We start from the raw sequence: 15,309 nt of genomic DNA, 5'->3' as shown, positions 1-15,309 counted from the left end.
ATCCCTCTCTGAACAGGACAGAATTTGGAAGAGGGAACAATGTTAGGAATACCTTGGGGAAGGCAGGAAGAAGCTGAGTCAAAATGCCTACAAAACTGTGGCCATCCAACAGGCTGGAGTACCGTGGTCCCATAGTCTCAGGAGCTATGAAGTTCCATGCTGGTAGCTTTCTCAGGAACACAAGTGTGGGCTTGGATATGCAGCCTCTAGATTTCCTTGGTAGCCTTGACTATCAGCTTGAATACAGTCATCTGAGAAGGGAGTCTCAGTTGAGGGATTTCCCAGATCAGACTGGGCTCTGGAGATATCTTTTTGGGATTGCCTTGATTAGTAACTGATCTAGGAGTGCCCAGCTGACGACAGGCAGCACATTCCCTGGGAAGGTGGTCGGGGCTATACAAGAAAGCTAACTAAGCATTATAAAGTGAGCACGCCAGAAAGCAGTGTTTCTCCGTGGTTTCTTGAGATATTTCTACTTGAGTCCCCGCCCTGAGTTCCCTCAGTGATGGGCTGTGACCTGGAAGTATCAGTGAAATTAACTCTTTCCTTACCGAAGTTCCTTTTAGTAAGAGTATTTTATCACAATAAAAAAAGAAAGTAAAACGTGAGTGTAGAAAGAATATCTTATGTATTGTGTGGCTGAATCACCTGACAATAAAAAGCTAATGACCTATAGCTGAGGTAGGAAATAGGAGGTGGGCCATCCGGGAGGCAGAAAAGATTCTGGGATAGAGCCAAGCATGCGAGATTCGGCTGGCAAGATGTGAGGAAGACAGATGCATTGTACCTGAGCCCAGGTAACCAGCCACACAGCAAAAGGCAGAATAGTAAAATGGGATATTTTGTGATGAGAGCTAGTCAGAGAAGAGCCTAGCTCTATGGCCTAGGTATTTGTAAATAAATTTTGAGTCTCATGAATAATTATTCCAGGAACTTGGGGATAGGAGGAAAAAGAAAACCACTGCAACACATGAGCTTACCTAACTAAGCCTTTCATTTTCTGTCATTTTCCCATGATTTCAAACTGGTCTGCCTGTGGAAAATTCTGATAAACCCCCACACTCCGGAGAGACAGTGCCTAGAGACATCTCCCTGCCTTCGGTGGTTTGTCAGCACCGATGACAAGTTTATGGCAAACCACAATGCTCAGGAGGAATTTGCATCCAGATGCAGCACGAGGCCCCAGTACAGGCAAGCCAACCCATATGGTGTAAAGTGCACAAGCTAGGCCCAGGCCCAGGCCCACCAGGTGGAATCCTGTCAGTCGCATTAACCTTTCATGCCACATGACCTAGAAAAAAAAATTACTTATCCAATCTCTACCTCAGTTCTATAGTCTCTAAAGTGAAGATAATGGCCTTCTTTCTTAAACAAGGTTCCCGGGAGGAGCTGATGGATGAATCGTGTGAAACTGCTTCTTTGGTTGTTCCAAGATGCACAGCTGAGAGGAGTTTCTAGCAGTTGAACCCAATATCCACTAAGTGCTTAAAACAGTGCTTCATATCTCTCTAAGTGTTTGACAATAACAGCCAACAGTTGTTTTTACCACCGTAGTATGTAAAATTTATTTAATTTAATCCTTCCAACCATCCTGTAGGCAGGAAGTGCTCCTACGATCAATTTGCAGAGTAAGCACTTGACAGCACAGAGAGGCTCAGCAGCTTGTACTAGGTCCCAGGCCTGACTGGCTCTGGCTAGGCTGGGGTCTGAACTGTGGCAGCTTGGAGCCAGAACCCATTCTTATCATGGCCTCCAGACTTTTTATAGCTATGACACTGTGTGATTCTACCCCATTCCAGCCCATTTTCCAGGTACCCTTGATCGATTGTAAATACCACTTACCTCCTCCATTTTTCTGGCACAGGTAGGGGAACCTCCAGATGTTGCCAAGGCCCACAGAAAAGCCGATCTGGGCCAGAATGTACTGCAGTTTGCTATTCCAGGCTGGCCGGTCCTCTGCGTCCAGCTCCTCCTCCACTGCCTTCTGCTTGCCACCTGTCTCGCCAGCCACATTCAGTACACTCTGCTTATAGTCCACAGGCTCCTCGAGGGCCAGCAAATCAGCCACTGATTCAGTGACATGCTCATTGCTGTGTTCACGCTGGGTCACCTTGCTGTTCTTCGGCATGGGTGCCACTGGGGCTGTGTCGCCCTGCTTCCCAGCGCACAGAGAAGGTAGGGCTCAGCTCCTGTCAGCTCCTTCTCATCCAAAACCCTGTGAAAGAAGACGAGCAGCAGAGGATTCACTGACAATGCTAGAAATAAGGAGCCTAAAGGAGAAAGATAGAATCGAAATCAAATCCCTGGTAGATATGCCACACTGGACAGGGTTCTCACCTTTGTCCCCACCAGGATGCTCACTGGAGAGATGAAGGTAAGCACACATGTTGTTTTTCCATAGGTGTTAGAAGGTGCTGTGTGGCAGAACCAATAAAACCATTTGCCAAACCTAAATAAAGGTCATCTACCATGGCATTCACCTTTTACAGTGCAGAGCCTAGAGTAGTCAAGACGTCTGGAGATAATTAGAGCCTGGAGCATGGCTGTGGCTCGTATCCACCCCTATTGTGTTCTGCTTAGCCAAAGCCACCTGATGGGACCCTGGTATGGCAGTTAATTTGGACGATCAACTTGCTGGATTAAGGAACACCTTCATGAAGTACCCCTTTGAGTATTTTAAAAGGGTATCTCCAGAGATGATAAGCTGAGGTGGGGGAATGTACCCCTCCCCCACATGTGTGCCATCCCATCCCATAGGCTGGGGTTCCAGACTGAATAAAAATGGAGAAAGGAAGGAAATAAGTCATCATTCCCTTGCTGGGCTTCCTAGCTTGTGGAGACAGATGTGAGCAGGCAGCCTCACGCTCCCTGCTGCCAGGGTCCCTAGCTGCTCCCGCCACCATGCTTTCCCCACAATGGACTGTGGTGTCCTTAATCTATAAGGCAAAAGAAGTCCTTCTTCCCTTACTTGCTTCTTGTCAGATCTTCAGTTACAGCCATGAGAAAGTTACTAACACACACAGGAAACCAGTGTCTGACTTCCCTAAATTCTTCCCTTTCAAAACATGAATCCATAGGCCAAAGAGTCACCAGGAGTTCGGTAGAAAGGAGGGCTCCAGGCCTACCTATGATTCAGGAAGCTCTGCAGGAATCACTATGGGGCTCCTGGACACTAGCTTCTAGGTCCCTTTTATTTCCCTGGCAGGAAAGCTGCCCGAGCTCAGCTATGGCTTCTGGCACCCGAGCCCTAGAAATGCTTGCTTGGTGCCAACAAATCCTGGGTCATTGCTCAGCACTGACATTATCTGAGGGCCACTGCAGCCAAGAGCTGGTTCTCCATCCTTCAGCGACAGCTTTATGGCAGATAATATCTGCATGACACGGGTGGGGGAGGCAAAACCCTCCCTGCTGCTGCCATCCCTCGTTTGTCTCTGACACTTTCCTTTAAAGAAAGAAAGCACCAAGAAAAAGAGTGCTTTGAAGAATCCCAGTGTTCCGTTATATTTCAAGGCACCTCCTAATTAAGGAGAGGCTGGAGGATTTAAAATTACACACACACACACCAGTCTACCGTTGCCCTGCATCTTTCTAGGGATGCAAATTAGCCAGCTCTGTAATTACTTTATTAAAGGAATAAGCTATCTCTGAAAGCCAGGTTCACTTTTCTTCTCCTGGGTCTATGCCCCCAGAAAAGCACAAGCAAGGTCACTGTGTGGCAGAAGGACAAAGGACATTCTTTCTTGTGGGCTGATACAACCCTCCTGGCTAACTCCCAGCTAGGGCCTGACCAGCCCAGCCCTGCTACATGTGTGATAAAGCTGTGAGACCCATCTGATGGGGGGCGGAGGAGGAGACCATCCATGCTAATCTGTGGGATTGGCTAGCTCCTCCATGCCAGGACATGAACTACATCAGGAGGTGACACTAGTCTGCTATTTTTGTTCAAGAAAAGAAGTGGATCTTTTGCAACTGCCTTTTCCACCCCAGGAAAATGACAGCAGGGTCTCAGGCTCCAGAGGAACTGGGACAGAGTCAGCCTGCCTAACAGAGTTATGCAATACCGCTGTCTAAGCCCAGGATGTCAGGATAAGTGTCCCCATAGACTTGCAGTAGGGTCCCTGACCCATGCCACTCAGATGGAGGAAGCATAAGGCATTCACAAGCACTCCTTTTCTGGGAACCTGCTAATCCCTTGCAACTCATTTGAAGGCTTTTACTGCAGATTAGAGCCAGGGACAGTGGTTGGGGATCTGGGGACTGCAATCACTGGGATGCCCCGGCTTAGAATTCTCTCCTTCTACCTTTCTCACACAGCACTTGCCAGAGCATTCTGCAATGCATTAGGTCTGATTTACTGATCATCGGGCTCAAAGTGAAGAAAACCAGAGGAGATCTGCAGCAGCTACGGAATTCATCTCGATGCTAACCAACTAGAGCACATGTTTCCCCATAAATACCTGGTGAGTAGTAGCTCTAGTCACTAATGTGAAAAAAAAAAAAAAGACTATCACCATTTTAAATCAGCAACACTCCGGTATAAAGGAAGAAGACAGTGGGAAATCCAGAGGACAGCTATAGCTACATGACCACCAGCCACAGGGCCACGCCTGGGGCTGCATGACCTTCCTTCTCCTGATGTCACTTACTCATAAAGTGTCTTCTACCTTATGGAATAGGGGCCCAGGGAACCCTTTACCACTGGGTCTGCAGGATGCACACTTTTGATATGACCTTGTAAGCTGCAGTGCTGGGCTGTAGCCACAACCAGGAAGTTCTACATCCAATGATTATTTTCAGGTGATGACAGAACCATATTCTGAAAAATTAAAGGTTAAGGGACCCTATAATCACCCAATATGCACTTGATATATAGGTATGCATATCTATACATACACGTGGGTATGCATGTATCTGTATGTAAAAACTAAAGTTCAGAGGGAGGAAATAAATTGCTCAACCTACCCAGGTCCTCTTGACGCCCTAACAGGGAATCCCACTAATCAAGTCAGGATTAACACTATTGATCTGGTGGAAGGGGTTGCAAGGAGGAGGCATAACAGGATCTGATCCGGGGAAAGTGATGCTGCAGGGAGCAAGACAGACCCTCTTGTGGAGTTCTCATATTTTTCAGAGGGCCAGATGCTAAAGAAACAAACTTCAAATGTAATGGCCTGCAGTGATGTATGCCATAAAGAGAAAACAGCACTGGAGGAATGGAGCCACCTGCCTCCATGCTGGGGAGGGGAGAAGTCAGGAAAGGCATCATGGTGGCTCTGCAGCAGGGGAATGACAGGAGAAAGCACTAGGAGAGATAAGAGTCACACACACACACACACACACACTTACTTATGAAAGGAAGTAGTGTAAATAATTAAAAAACAGCAACGTTATCCAAATGGCCACAGAGAGAGGAGAGGGCAGGAATAGCATCAGGGACTTGGATAGGCATTCTGGATAAGTTATTGATCACTGGAGGACTTGACCAATACTCACTGTGTGCTCCTTGACGAGACCCATTCCTTACCTAAGGGCCCATCTCCTCATGATGAAAATGGCTCTGTTTCAGGACAGGCTCCCTCTCCCGGAAAGCTGCTGGGAGGCATAGCAAATGGGTGGAAGGAAGCACCCAGCACAGAGGCAGGCACAAAGGAAGGACTCAGCTGGCAACAGCTGCAGTCTGAAGGCCTGGCACTAGTCGACTTCATACATTGTGGTGATGGTGATCCAACCCAGGGCCTTGTGCACACTAAGCAAGAGCTCTACCCCTGAGCCACATCCCAGCCCAGAAACATTCTTTCTTAATAGCGAGAACTAGGCCCTCCCGAGGCTCCTTACTAGCACCCCACTATTCATAACCTGGAGCCAGAAAGAGCCAAGCAAACAACCATGCCACTCCAGGCATGGATCCCAAAGGTCAGCAACATTATTTATGAAAGTTAAGGACTAAGCCAGGTGGTGGTGGCGGCACATGCCTTTAATCCCAGCACCCCTGAGGCAGAGGCAGGCAGATCTCTGAGTTCAAGGCCAGCCTGGCCTACAGAGTGTGCTCCATGACTGAGGGATATACAGAGAAACCTTGTCTGGAAAAATAAAAACAAGAACAAAACAAAAAAGTTAAGCACTACTATTAGTAATAAAAACATTGCCCATAGCTCATATATTGGATTTGTGGTCATTTGAAGCCATTTTAAAACATTTTTGCATGCTAATATAGAATGGGGTACTGACTATGATGGGTGTGGGCTCAGATTCCAGCACCACAGTGTAAGTGTATCAACTGCCCGGGCTTCCGTTCCCTCATCTGTCACAGGTTTGTTCCAAAGTGTCCCTCAGAACACCAAGACTTGTTGTGCAGGACAGGAGCCATGGACTCTAAGAGGTTTCCACAAATGCTTCTCTCCATGGGCTTTCATTTGAGTTCCACGGCAAGGAATGCAGGAAAGCAAGCAGTAAACTGTGTGCACTTTGCTTACAGACGGGAGCACCCAGACCAAGGATAGTGCAGAGCATGGGTCACACCTCACAGGTCTCCTCATGTACCTGCTCATTCTCCAGGCTAGTCACCTTCTTTAATGTGTTTGTTTATTTGTGTGTGTGTGTGTGTGTATACACACATGTATATTTATGCATGCCATGGCACATGTGGAGGTCAGAGGTCAATTTGTGGGAGTTGGTTCTCTCCTTCCACCATGTGGGCAAATTGAACTCAGTCCATCAGGCTTAGCAGCAGTTGCCTTTACCTCCTGAACCATCTCAGAAGCCCTATACAGCTTCTTTAAAAGGAAAGTGTTACTGGAGCTGGAGAGATGGCTCAGAGGTCAAGAGCACTGGCTGTTCTCCCAAAGGTCCTAAGTTCAATTCCCAGCAACCACATGGTGGCTCACAACCATCTATAATGATGTCCAGTGCTCTCTCCTGGCATGCAGGCACACATGCAGGCAGAATATTGTATAAATAATAAATAATTTTTTTTTAAGGAAGGTAGTACCAGCAGCTTCTTAAACCTAGCCCTCACACCCCTGCCCAAGCTTGGACTCCATGCACTGTCTTAGTCTATGACAGATCAGATCAGGATGTGGAAATGGTCAACAGCACTAAAACAGTCCAGGACAAACCGGGATGCTAGAATCCTGAGAGGGCAATCTCTCCCTGCTCTGCCTTCCCATCCCATAGGGCCAGCCATGAGCAGATAAGGGAGTCTGCACCCTAACTTCCCAAACCTCAGTTTCCATCTGTGCAAGGGAGGCAACGTCCAGAGAGTATTCTTCCTGCATGTAGGCATGAGCAAGACATGACCCGCCCAGATACTGGGTGCAGCCAGCTCTCCAGTCTGTCTGTCCTGCCACTCTCCATCAGCTGAGATTCTGCTAGTGGGGGTGAGGAGGTGTTAACAGCCAGCCTAAACATACTCTAGTTATCCCCCCCCCATAGTAGATGGGGCAGATTGTAAAGTCTTTCACGAAAGCACATCAGACGATGAAGTCGCACGGTACTCTGAAAGGAACGCCTCAGTTACTTAAAGCACAACACAGAGGGGCTCGAGTGAGCGCAGAGCAAGCCTTCAAGTGCCAGCTTGTCACTTAGCAACCCATGCGGCTCGCAGCTGAGAATAGCTCGTGTGAGAAAAGCAGGACTGAGCAGTGAACTGTGAATCTTCTTTAAAGGAGAGGGGGTGGAAAAAAATGTAGTGAGACAGGTAAAAATGTCTCCTACCAGAGCTCTAATGGCTCCACAACAAATGTCCAAGCACACCTTGGTAATCAGCCATAGGGAGGACATGGCTGTTCTCACCCTGTGGATGGGGACACACTGAGGCCCCACCCCTACCCCAAAGCCACTGAAAACAGAGGAAAAGTCTCTTCCAGGATGCTAGATCAGTTCCTCTGGATCTGGGGTAGCTCTTCTTCAGAAAGGTTTTATCAGGTCATGTAAGGCATGAACTCCCCAGAGAAGCCGAGTGAACAAGACGCCGTCTTTGGGAAAGCAGGCAGTTAGCCCAACTATTCACAGTCCAGGGCACATGTTTTCTAGTCTGTCCTGTGCCTAGTTCTGCCACCTAAAGTGTATAACCCTGAACTCTAGCTTTTAGGCCTCAAGGCCAAGGTCCAGTTCAAGAATACATGATGGGGAATCAAAGATCCTTTTCCCTCAGGGAATGCTTAGTGGCTTCCTAGTTACCATGTGTCAAGTGGCTATGACCCCAGCAGTTTTCCTAATTACCTCAGAGCCTCTGAGCTTCTCTACACAGCCCAATATGGGGTGGGTTGCTATCAGAGCTACAAATTGTCCTCCATATTATTTTTAATTATTTTCTACAAATATCTGACAGTCACCAAAGGCAAGCTGACAGAGCCTGCATGGTTTTGGGGCAGCTTTCCTTGGACTTCCTTTCCCAGGACACACGTTCAGGGACCCCCAACTCCATTCTGAATTCCTCCATCTCTCACTCCATGCAAATGCCATGAAGTCTTGCAGGCATGCTCATCTCTGTCATGACCCCAGCACCCTGCTCTGCTTCACGCCCTTTGTTTGCTTAGAAGTCTTTGGTAGGTTTCTTATCACTTCTCTTAGCCATCCTACTTATGGCTTTTACTGTGTCTGTGTGTCTGTGTGTCTGTGTGTGTGTGTGTCTGTGTGTGTGTGTGTGTGTGCACGCGCGCACCTTCTAAAGAGAACCCATAGCCCTTCTCAGGGCATTTGATTCCCTCCATGTCCACATCAACGCTGGCCTTCAATTCTTCCCTCTGCTGAAACCCTTCCATGTCTTCAATGTCCAGCAGCCTCCTGGGTCCACCTTTTCACCAGACCTCAGTAACACCTTCGGTAATTCTTCAAGCGAGCACTAACGGGCCGTCCCACTTCCCTTCTCCGCATACTCCATAGGACTACCTTGGCTCCCTGGGACCGTCAGCTGTTCGTATGTCCCAGTTCCTTTTCCAAACACGACACTCCTTGAATGCGGGAGTCAAGCTGTCAGCCTCATGCCCACCCTTCACTGTTCCTTGACAGCCATTGCCTGTCACACACGGGTTCACTCTACAAATCCCCGTGGATTTTCTGGAGTCCTTGCTTTCCCACCCTCCGAGAACAACCTTCTTCCCATGTTGAAATGTCAACTGCTGCCGTTAAAACAAGGGGGCAGGGTGAAGAAGAGCAGAGTGGACCAGGGGGACAACGGAGCCCCACCAGAAGCTTGTAGGCCCCTGCCAGGGTGCTAATCAAATGCAGCTCTCTGAGCATCTGTGGAGGACCCAGAACTTAGAAGCCAACTTTCTCTTCCTCGTTCATCTGTAAAACAGAGAACATCACTTACCTACCAACTACATCTGGCTGCCACATGGGTGGAAGGAAGAAGAGGGCAGAGACTCCTTGATGAGTCAAATACAGGGAATGGTGACTTTTCTGATCATTCTATTTCACAGCCTTGTTGAGTTTATGTTTTGGGCTCCTTGTTGGTAAGACCAAACTCTGATGTTCTTCTATGAATACATGCTCAATAAATATATGAAAAAAAAATTGAACCTGTATTTTGGATTCCCCTCAGAGTTTTTCCCAGTCTGAGTTTTATAGCTTGAATATGTGTTATTTCTGATGCAATCTTCTTTTCTGAAAACATGTCATGCCCCAAGGATGTCCTCAGGTGGAAGTTTAAAAACCAAAGTACACCAAGATGGGATTCGTCCTCATCTCAGAAATAAGTGTGGATGGGCCCTGTGTGGCACAGTGCCAGGGGGCTCAGAGAGGGGTGGCCCCATCAACAAATGAGGCCAAGGAGTCCATTGTACCTTCTACAGTGCCCTCCACCTTCCTGTCATATTTGCTGAATGTGTTCTGTGTGGCTAAAATTTTGTTTTCTTAGTTAAGAAAGAAAAGCAGCAGGGAAAGGGGCAGATGGTCCACGGAGAAACTGGCACCAGAGGATGTGGGCGTGGCCAGTGTAAACAAGATCGTTTGGTTCCTTTCTGCCATTTCATATGAGGGGGAAACGCATGCTCAGTATGTAAGATGGGTGGCACGCTGCTCCACCCAGGCGAGCTCACCCTGACAGCATTAGGTTCTGAGATGTCTTCTGGGAGACTTCTGAAGAGATAGCAGGGGGTAGCAATAACAAGGACAGCTGCATCACACAGCTCACACTGCTTCAGTTCCCATCTCTGTGGAAGCCACAGTGCTAAGCACCACTCAGCCATTGTCTGCCTAACCCCTCCATAATTGTAACTGGAGAATTACCACTGACATCCACATCTTGCAAATGAAGAAGTGCAGGCTGGAAGGTACTGCCTATGTTTCACTGAGTTCAAGATCCTTAGATCTTGGGCCAATGGAACTAGGTCACCCCTGCCACAGACCAGCTGCCATTTTGAAATGGACATTGATTGTTTGCGTCCTGCTTCTAAGACGTATCAGCGAGCATAAACATGCATTTTGGAACTGAAGGAAGAAGGCAACTAGTGCATCATCGAAAAAGAAGAGGCCCCTGGATCTATCTGCCCTGTCATGGTCTGACTCCAGGGCCTGACCCCCAGCTTGGCTGTAATCATAGGAGGACATGAGGGTTGGAAGCAAGAAAACATAAGCATGTGTCCTGCTCTGCCACTTACCAGCAGTGACTCTCTGGACAAGTAGGCAGCCTTTTTTGATTCCAGCTTCTGGACCTGAAAAGATGAGGGTGAAAACCCCTAATTCATGTATATAAAAGCATAAGGACTGTGGTCAACAGAGCCCCTCCACTCCCCATAAGCCAATACTGGCTGGCTCCTTCAGTTGAGAAAAGGCAGGAATTTGGCTTAAATAGGTACATCCACCTGTAGTCCTATGATGCCCTGAAATAGATGCAGAACAGGAACACAGTAACCCACTGATGTGGTCACTACTGAAATGACTTTCCACTGCCCTCTTGGGCTAGAAGAATGGAGTCCAGATTCCTATAAATTAGAGGAGCTACTAAAAATACATTTTTAGATTTTTTTTTGTTTCTCTCCTTTCTCTTTCCTTCATTTCCATTATTTCTTTCAATAGATATACACTATGTGTCAGGCCAGTTCTGGGACAGCAGAGAACAGAGGAAACTATGTCTCTTCCCTGTGGGATCTATATTCTCATGATGGGAAACTAATAAATACATGATATATAATATAAAGTATGCAGGAAAGGAGTTGGGGCAAGGATGTTATGGGGTATAGTACATTAAGAAGGCATTCTCTGATAAGGTAACAGAAGGGCCTAAATAGAGAAAGAGAGTGAACCATTCAGATAGCCTGGGAAGGCATTCAAGATAGAGGAACCAAAAAACACAAGGGTCAGAGACAGAGCCAGGGTACTTGGCAAATGTAAGCAACAGAAATGTTTATGACCAGAGAACCCAGAGTAAGGGATGTTGGGAGGGATTGAGGCAGGAAGGCAGGTGATGTCCAGAGCAGGCAGGGCCTACAGCTATGAAAAACAGCTTGGATTTTCTTTCAGGCTAGCAGAAAGATCTCAGAGATTTGTGAGCTGAGATAGAATCTAACACGATTGTTTTTAAAGACCAAAAGCTGTCTGTAATTCAACAACCAGAGAAACTGGGAAAGATGGTGTTGACCTGGATCAGGCTGCTGCATGAGGTATAAGTTTTCAAGAAAAGTAAACAGGTTGTTGAAGGACAACAACAGAGCCCGGACAGAAGGTCTATGTGTATGCGAGTTTTAAGAGAAAAAAAAAGAAAAGGTTAAAATTTGATTATGAAAACTAAAGTGAATGACTTAAGGCCTTACTCTCTTCTTTCCCTACCTACAGGGACTCATGATGAAGGCAGATGGGCCTCCTAGCATCTTCCCAAATCTTCTGGCCTGGATTTTCTTAAACTCATTATTTTCTCTTGTTTCAAAGAGACACAGAGGGATCAGGGTGTCCAATTACCTGTGTTACCCAGCAGAGTTCTGAAGAGCACTTGAAGGAATAGTAATCAGAAACCCTTAATTACAGTCCCCACATGGCGTCTCCTTTCTGAGAACAAGAAGGATTGGATCTCTTTCCTCACCAGCCCTCTGTGCAGCTTGGTGGACGGCTGGGCAAGAAAGTATTCCTTACTGGGAACAAGTTACAACAGCGACCTACTATGTTCATAATGACTTACAGAAAGTGCAATCATTGTTTGATAGATGAAGATTCCTAGGGAAAGAAACTCTCACCATCATGCACAAGGTACCCAGCCACTAAGCACAACAGCTGCATTTTAAATTGTGATCTACCAAGCTCTTGCTCTTTCTCATGAGCCAGTATTTTCCAACAGTTTACAAGTTATGGTGCATAAAAAAAATAATACTGGTCTGGAACATTATGGTAAGTGAAGGAGGCTTCACAACCCTGGACCACCCCAAAGTTGTTCCAAGAGATTTGGGCATCATCATTTCTGGATCATATATACACCCTCAGGCACCAATTGGGAAGCTCTGTTGTATAGCCCTGCTGCCTTGCAAAATGGTGCACCCAAATCCTTCTCCACAGGCTCAATATACAAACCTCATGGACCATGGCATCTCCCTGAGGTCAAGAGCTTCCTTGATCCCTTGAGTTCTTCTCCAAAACTAAGAGAATACTGTGCTTGGGGCCCTGGTCAAGCAGATTCTTCCTAGCTGTTATAAGCAGTTGGCTTTTGGGTGTGGCAGGACCGTGGACAGCGCCCACCAGCCATTCTGCCCAGCAGAAAAACATGAGCTCTCCTTCCCTTAGATTCCACCAGAAGAGAGGGTCTAAGTCCTCACTGACTTCTCCCCTGGCAGCACCTGCTGGGCCCACCGGATGAGGTGACATTCCCATCTTTTGTGAGCAGCTCTTCTACTCTGCTTACAGCTCCTGTGGGTCCTTAAACCACACAGGTCTGCAAGTCCTATACAGAGAAAAATATAATCAACAGAATCTGGGGAGAATGGATTTGAGTACTTCTGTTTGCAAAGGAACGGGTGGCACATTAGTAAGTACTACATAAGAAATTCTAGTTAAACCAGGAGATATACATGATGGGGTGGGGTTAGGCCACTTGCTATCTTCAGATGAACTATAGGATGAGCTCTAGAACACTGTGCCAAGGCTGAGGTCTGGGGTACCCCTGGCCCTTAGTATGCCTCACTCCCAACCCACAAGAACTACAGAAGAAACAGGTCTTTACACCTCAGTTCCAAAGTGTAGACTGAGGCAGCCTAAGACTTACAGGATCCAGAAATATTCTCTAACAAAACATACCTGGTTCTGAGATAAGAATACTTTAGTGACTCAGTAATAATTCTGAGCTTTTCATACTTCCTTTCTCACATATGAGCTGTCTGTGCACAGTGAATATATAATTATGTGTTTTTAAATAACTGGATTTGCACATTGATGGATGTCTTAATACATGTATTTTTAATTACTCATGGAAAGAAGGAGAGAAGAAAGAATTACCAGTAGATTGCATCTTCACAAAATGGCTGCCCCTGAAGCAAAGGCTTCTGGGTAACTTCTGTGTGCTTGGGCAGGGGACCATTAATACTTACATTTCACTTATCTAGCCTTGCTTACAGGAACTTCTCCTTTGGTTTGGGGATGGGAAGCCAGCTAGGACAATATGAGCCTATTCCTCTGGAAATGGCAATTTCTCAGAGAGAGAGAAGAAACAGATAGGGAGGAGGAACCAGGTGCCTATTTTCCTAGAGCAGTCAATGACACAAGTAGTAGAGGCTTCAGAAGAGGAGAGTCTCCATGGGTAGTGACCAGGAAGCCAGCAGTATCCCCCTCACCAGCCCCTGACAACAGCTGCAGTAAATAAGCTTGTTGTGCCAGCAGTTTGGCTCTGGGGTCTGGGCCTCATCAGAGACTGCAAATCCTTGCCACGTATTGTCCATCAGGGAAACCCAACACACCAGAGCTCCCATCAGCTCCTGCTGTCTTTGACTCTGCAGACACAGAGATTCTCAGGGCAGCATCCAACCTGCTCGGCTTCATACATCCAGGCTCCAGGCACAAGCCCTGAGTGGACAAACTATAGGGGAGTGAAATCTGAAGCAGTAAAGTCAGGAAGAGAAAGAGAGGATCAGAGCACCAAGAAAGAGCCTGGGGTCTTTTTCTGGATTCTAACTCATCTGGAACCAAATGTCAGATTCCTTAAACCTTGGCAGTATGGGTCTGGTCATTTTCAATCAGTTTCCCACTGGTAGAGATTTAATTCTCTCTTTCCCAGGGCGCTAGTTTGAAGAGCAGAGCCCACAGATTTTAATAAACCTTCATTTTGATAAATGCCTCCACTGTCAGCCACATTTATTAAGAACTTGTTATTGGAAGCACACCACACACTGGTTAAGAACACAAAATTTGAAGTCTGACAGAAGCAAGCACCGGTGATCAGGTTGTCACTCACTAATCTGAGTGACCTTGAGCAAATTAGTTAACCTCTCTGAACCCAAAATCCACATCTGTGAACTAACAGATCGCAATATCTATCTCCTGGGATTGCCGGGGATGATTGAATAGGACGGCCTGCAAAGAGAGCATTTAGCACAGCACAGAGGCCTCAATAAAAACCTGGGTATTATCTGTGCGTGCCAGCCGCAACATGGAGCACTGCAGTCCGGAACTTTGCTTTTCCCTGCTAAAAAGCATGTGTGTGCTACTGTACATGTGCAAGCCTGGCTTGAGGGAGACAGAGGGGTCCGGAGTTCAAGGTCACTGTCAGCTCCATGGTAAGTGGAGGGCCAGCCTGGGCCACCTGAGACACTATCTGAGAAAAAGAGGGGTAGAAGAGCAGAAGGGAGGGGAGGGGAGGGACAGAAGGGGCATGGAAGACAGGAGGCATTTCCCTCACAACACTGTCTCCCTTATGTCTGGGACAATACACCAGCAATTCAGGATTGTGCTTCCTATCTCTGGCAGCCTAGGATGCTGATCAGAAGAGGCTGGCATAGGTTCTGAGATGCAAAGGTTTTTGTTTGTTTGTTTGTTTGTTTGTTTGTTTTGTTTTCCCCACCCTGGTTCTCAGCTATTTGGCCATCAGGATTTCCTGCAGCATAGCCTGGAAGCCAATGATGAGTTAGACTTTGTGGAGAGGGGGTGGAGGGTTAGGGCCTCCAATCCATCCTTCTTTTTAAAACTCTTCTGCTGCTTATCTTAGCAGTTTTAAAGGGAGTAATGATGAATGGTTCTACTAGCAAAACTGGACAGGAGAGTTTGAGGGGAGGGAAGAGCACCAGGAAGAAGGCTGCTGCCCTGAATCCTCTCATGTCAGTTTCTATCAGCCATGCAACATGGCTCCAGACAAAATAGGGAAGGCACTGACTTCAGAGTGATCATACAATGAAA

General features: G+C 47.0%; 1 protein-coding gene across 2 annotated transcripts in view; it reads right to left on the bottom strand.

The window, feature by feature from the left end:
* Slc6a17 (solute carrier family 6 member 17) overlaps positions 1–15,309 on the bottom strand; it is a 45,884-nt gene that overhangs the window by 27,862 nt on the left and 2,713 nt on the right. For both annotated transcript variants that reach the window (XM_021631661.2, XM_060392910.1), the window contains exon 2: positions 1,843–2,215. In XM_021631661.2, the coding sequence (XP_021487336.1) occupies positions 1,843–2,128 (286 nt within the window). In that variant the 5' untranslated portion in view covers positions 2,129–2,215. The remainder of the gene's footprint in view (positions 1–1,842; positions 2,216–15,309) is intronic.

The sequence above is a fragment of the Meriones unguiculatus genome, chromosome 10 (genome assembly GCF_030254825.1).
Source record: "Meriones unguiculatus strain TT.TT164.6M chromosome 10, Bangor_MerUng_6.1, whole genome shotgun sequence".
Classification (NCBI taxonomy): Eukaryota; Metazoa; Chordata; class Mammalia; order Rodentia; family Muridae; genus Meriones; species Meriones unguiculatus.
The sequence above is the reverse complement of the archived record's forward strand: the minus strand, read 5'-3'. Positions and strand labels throughout refer to the sequence as shown.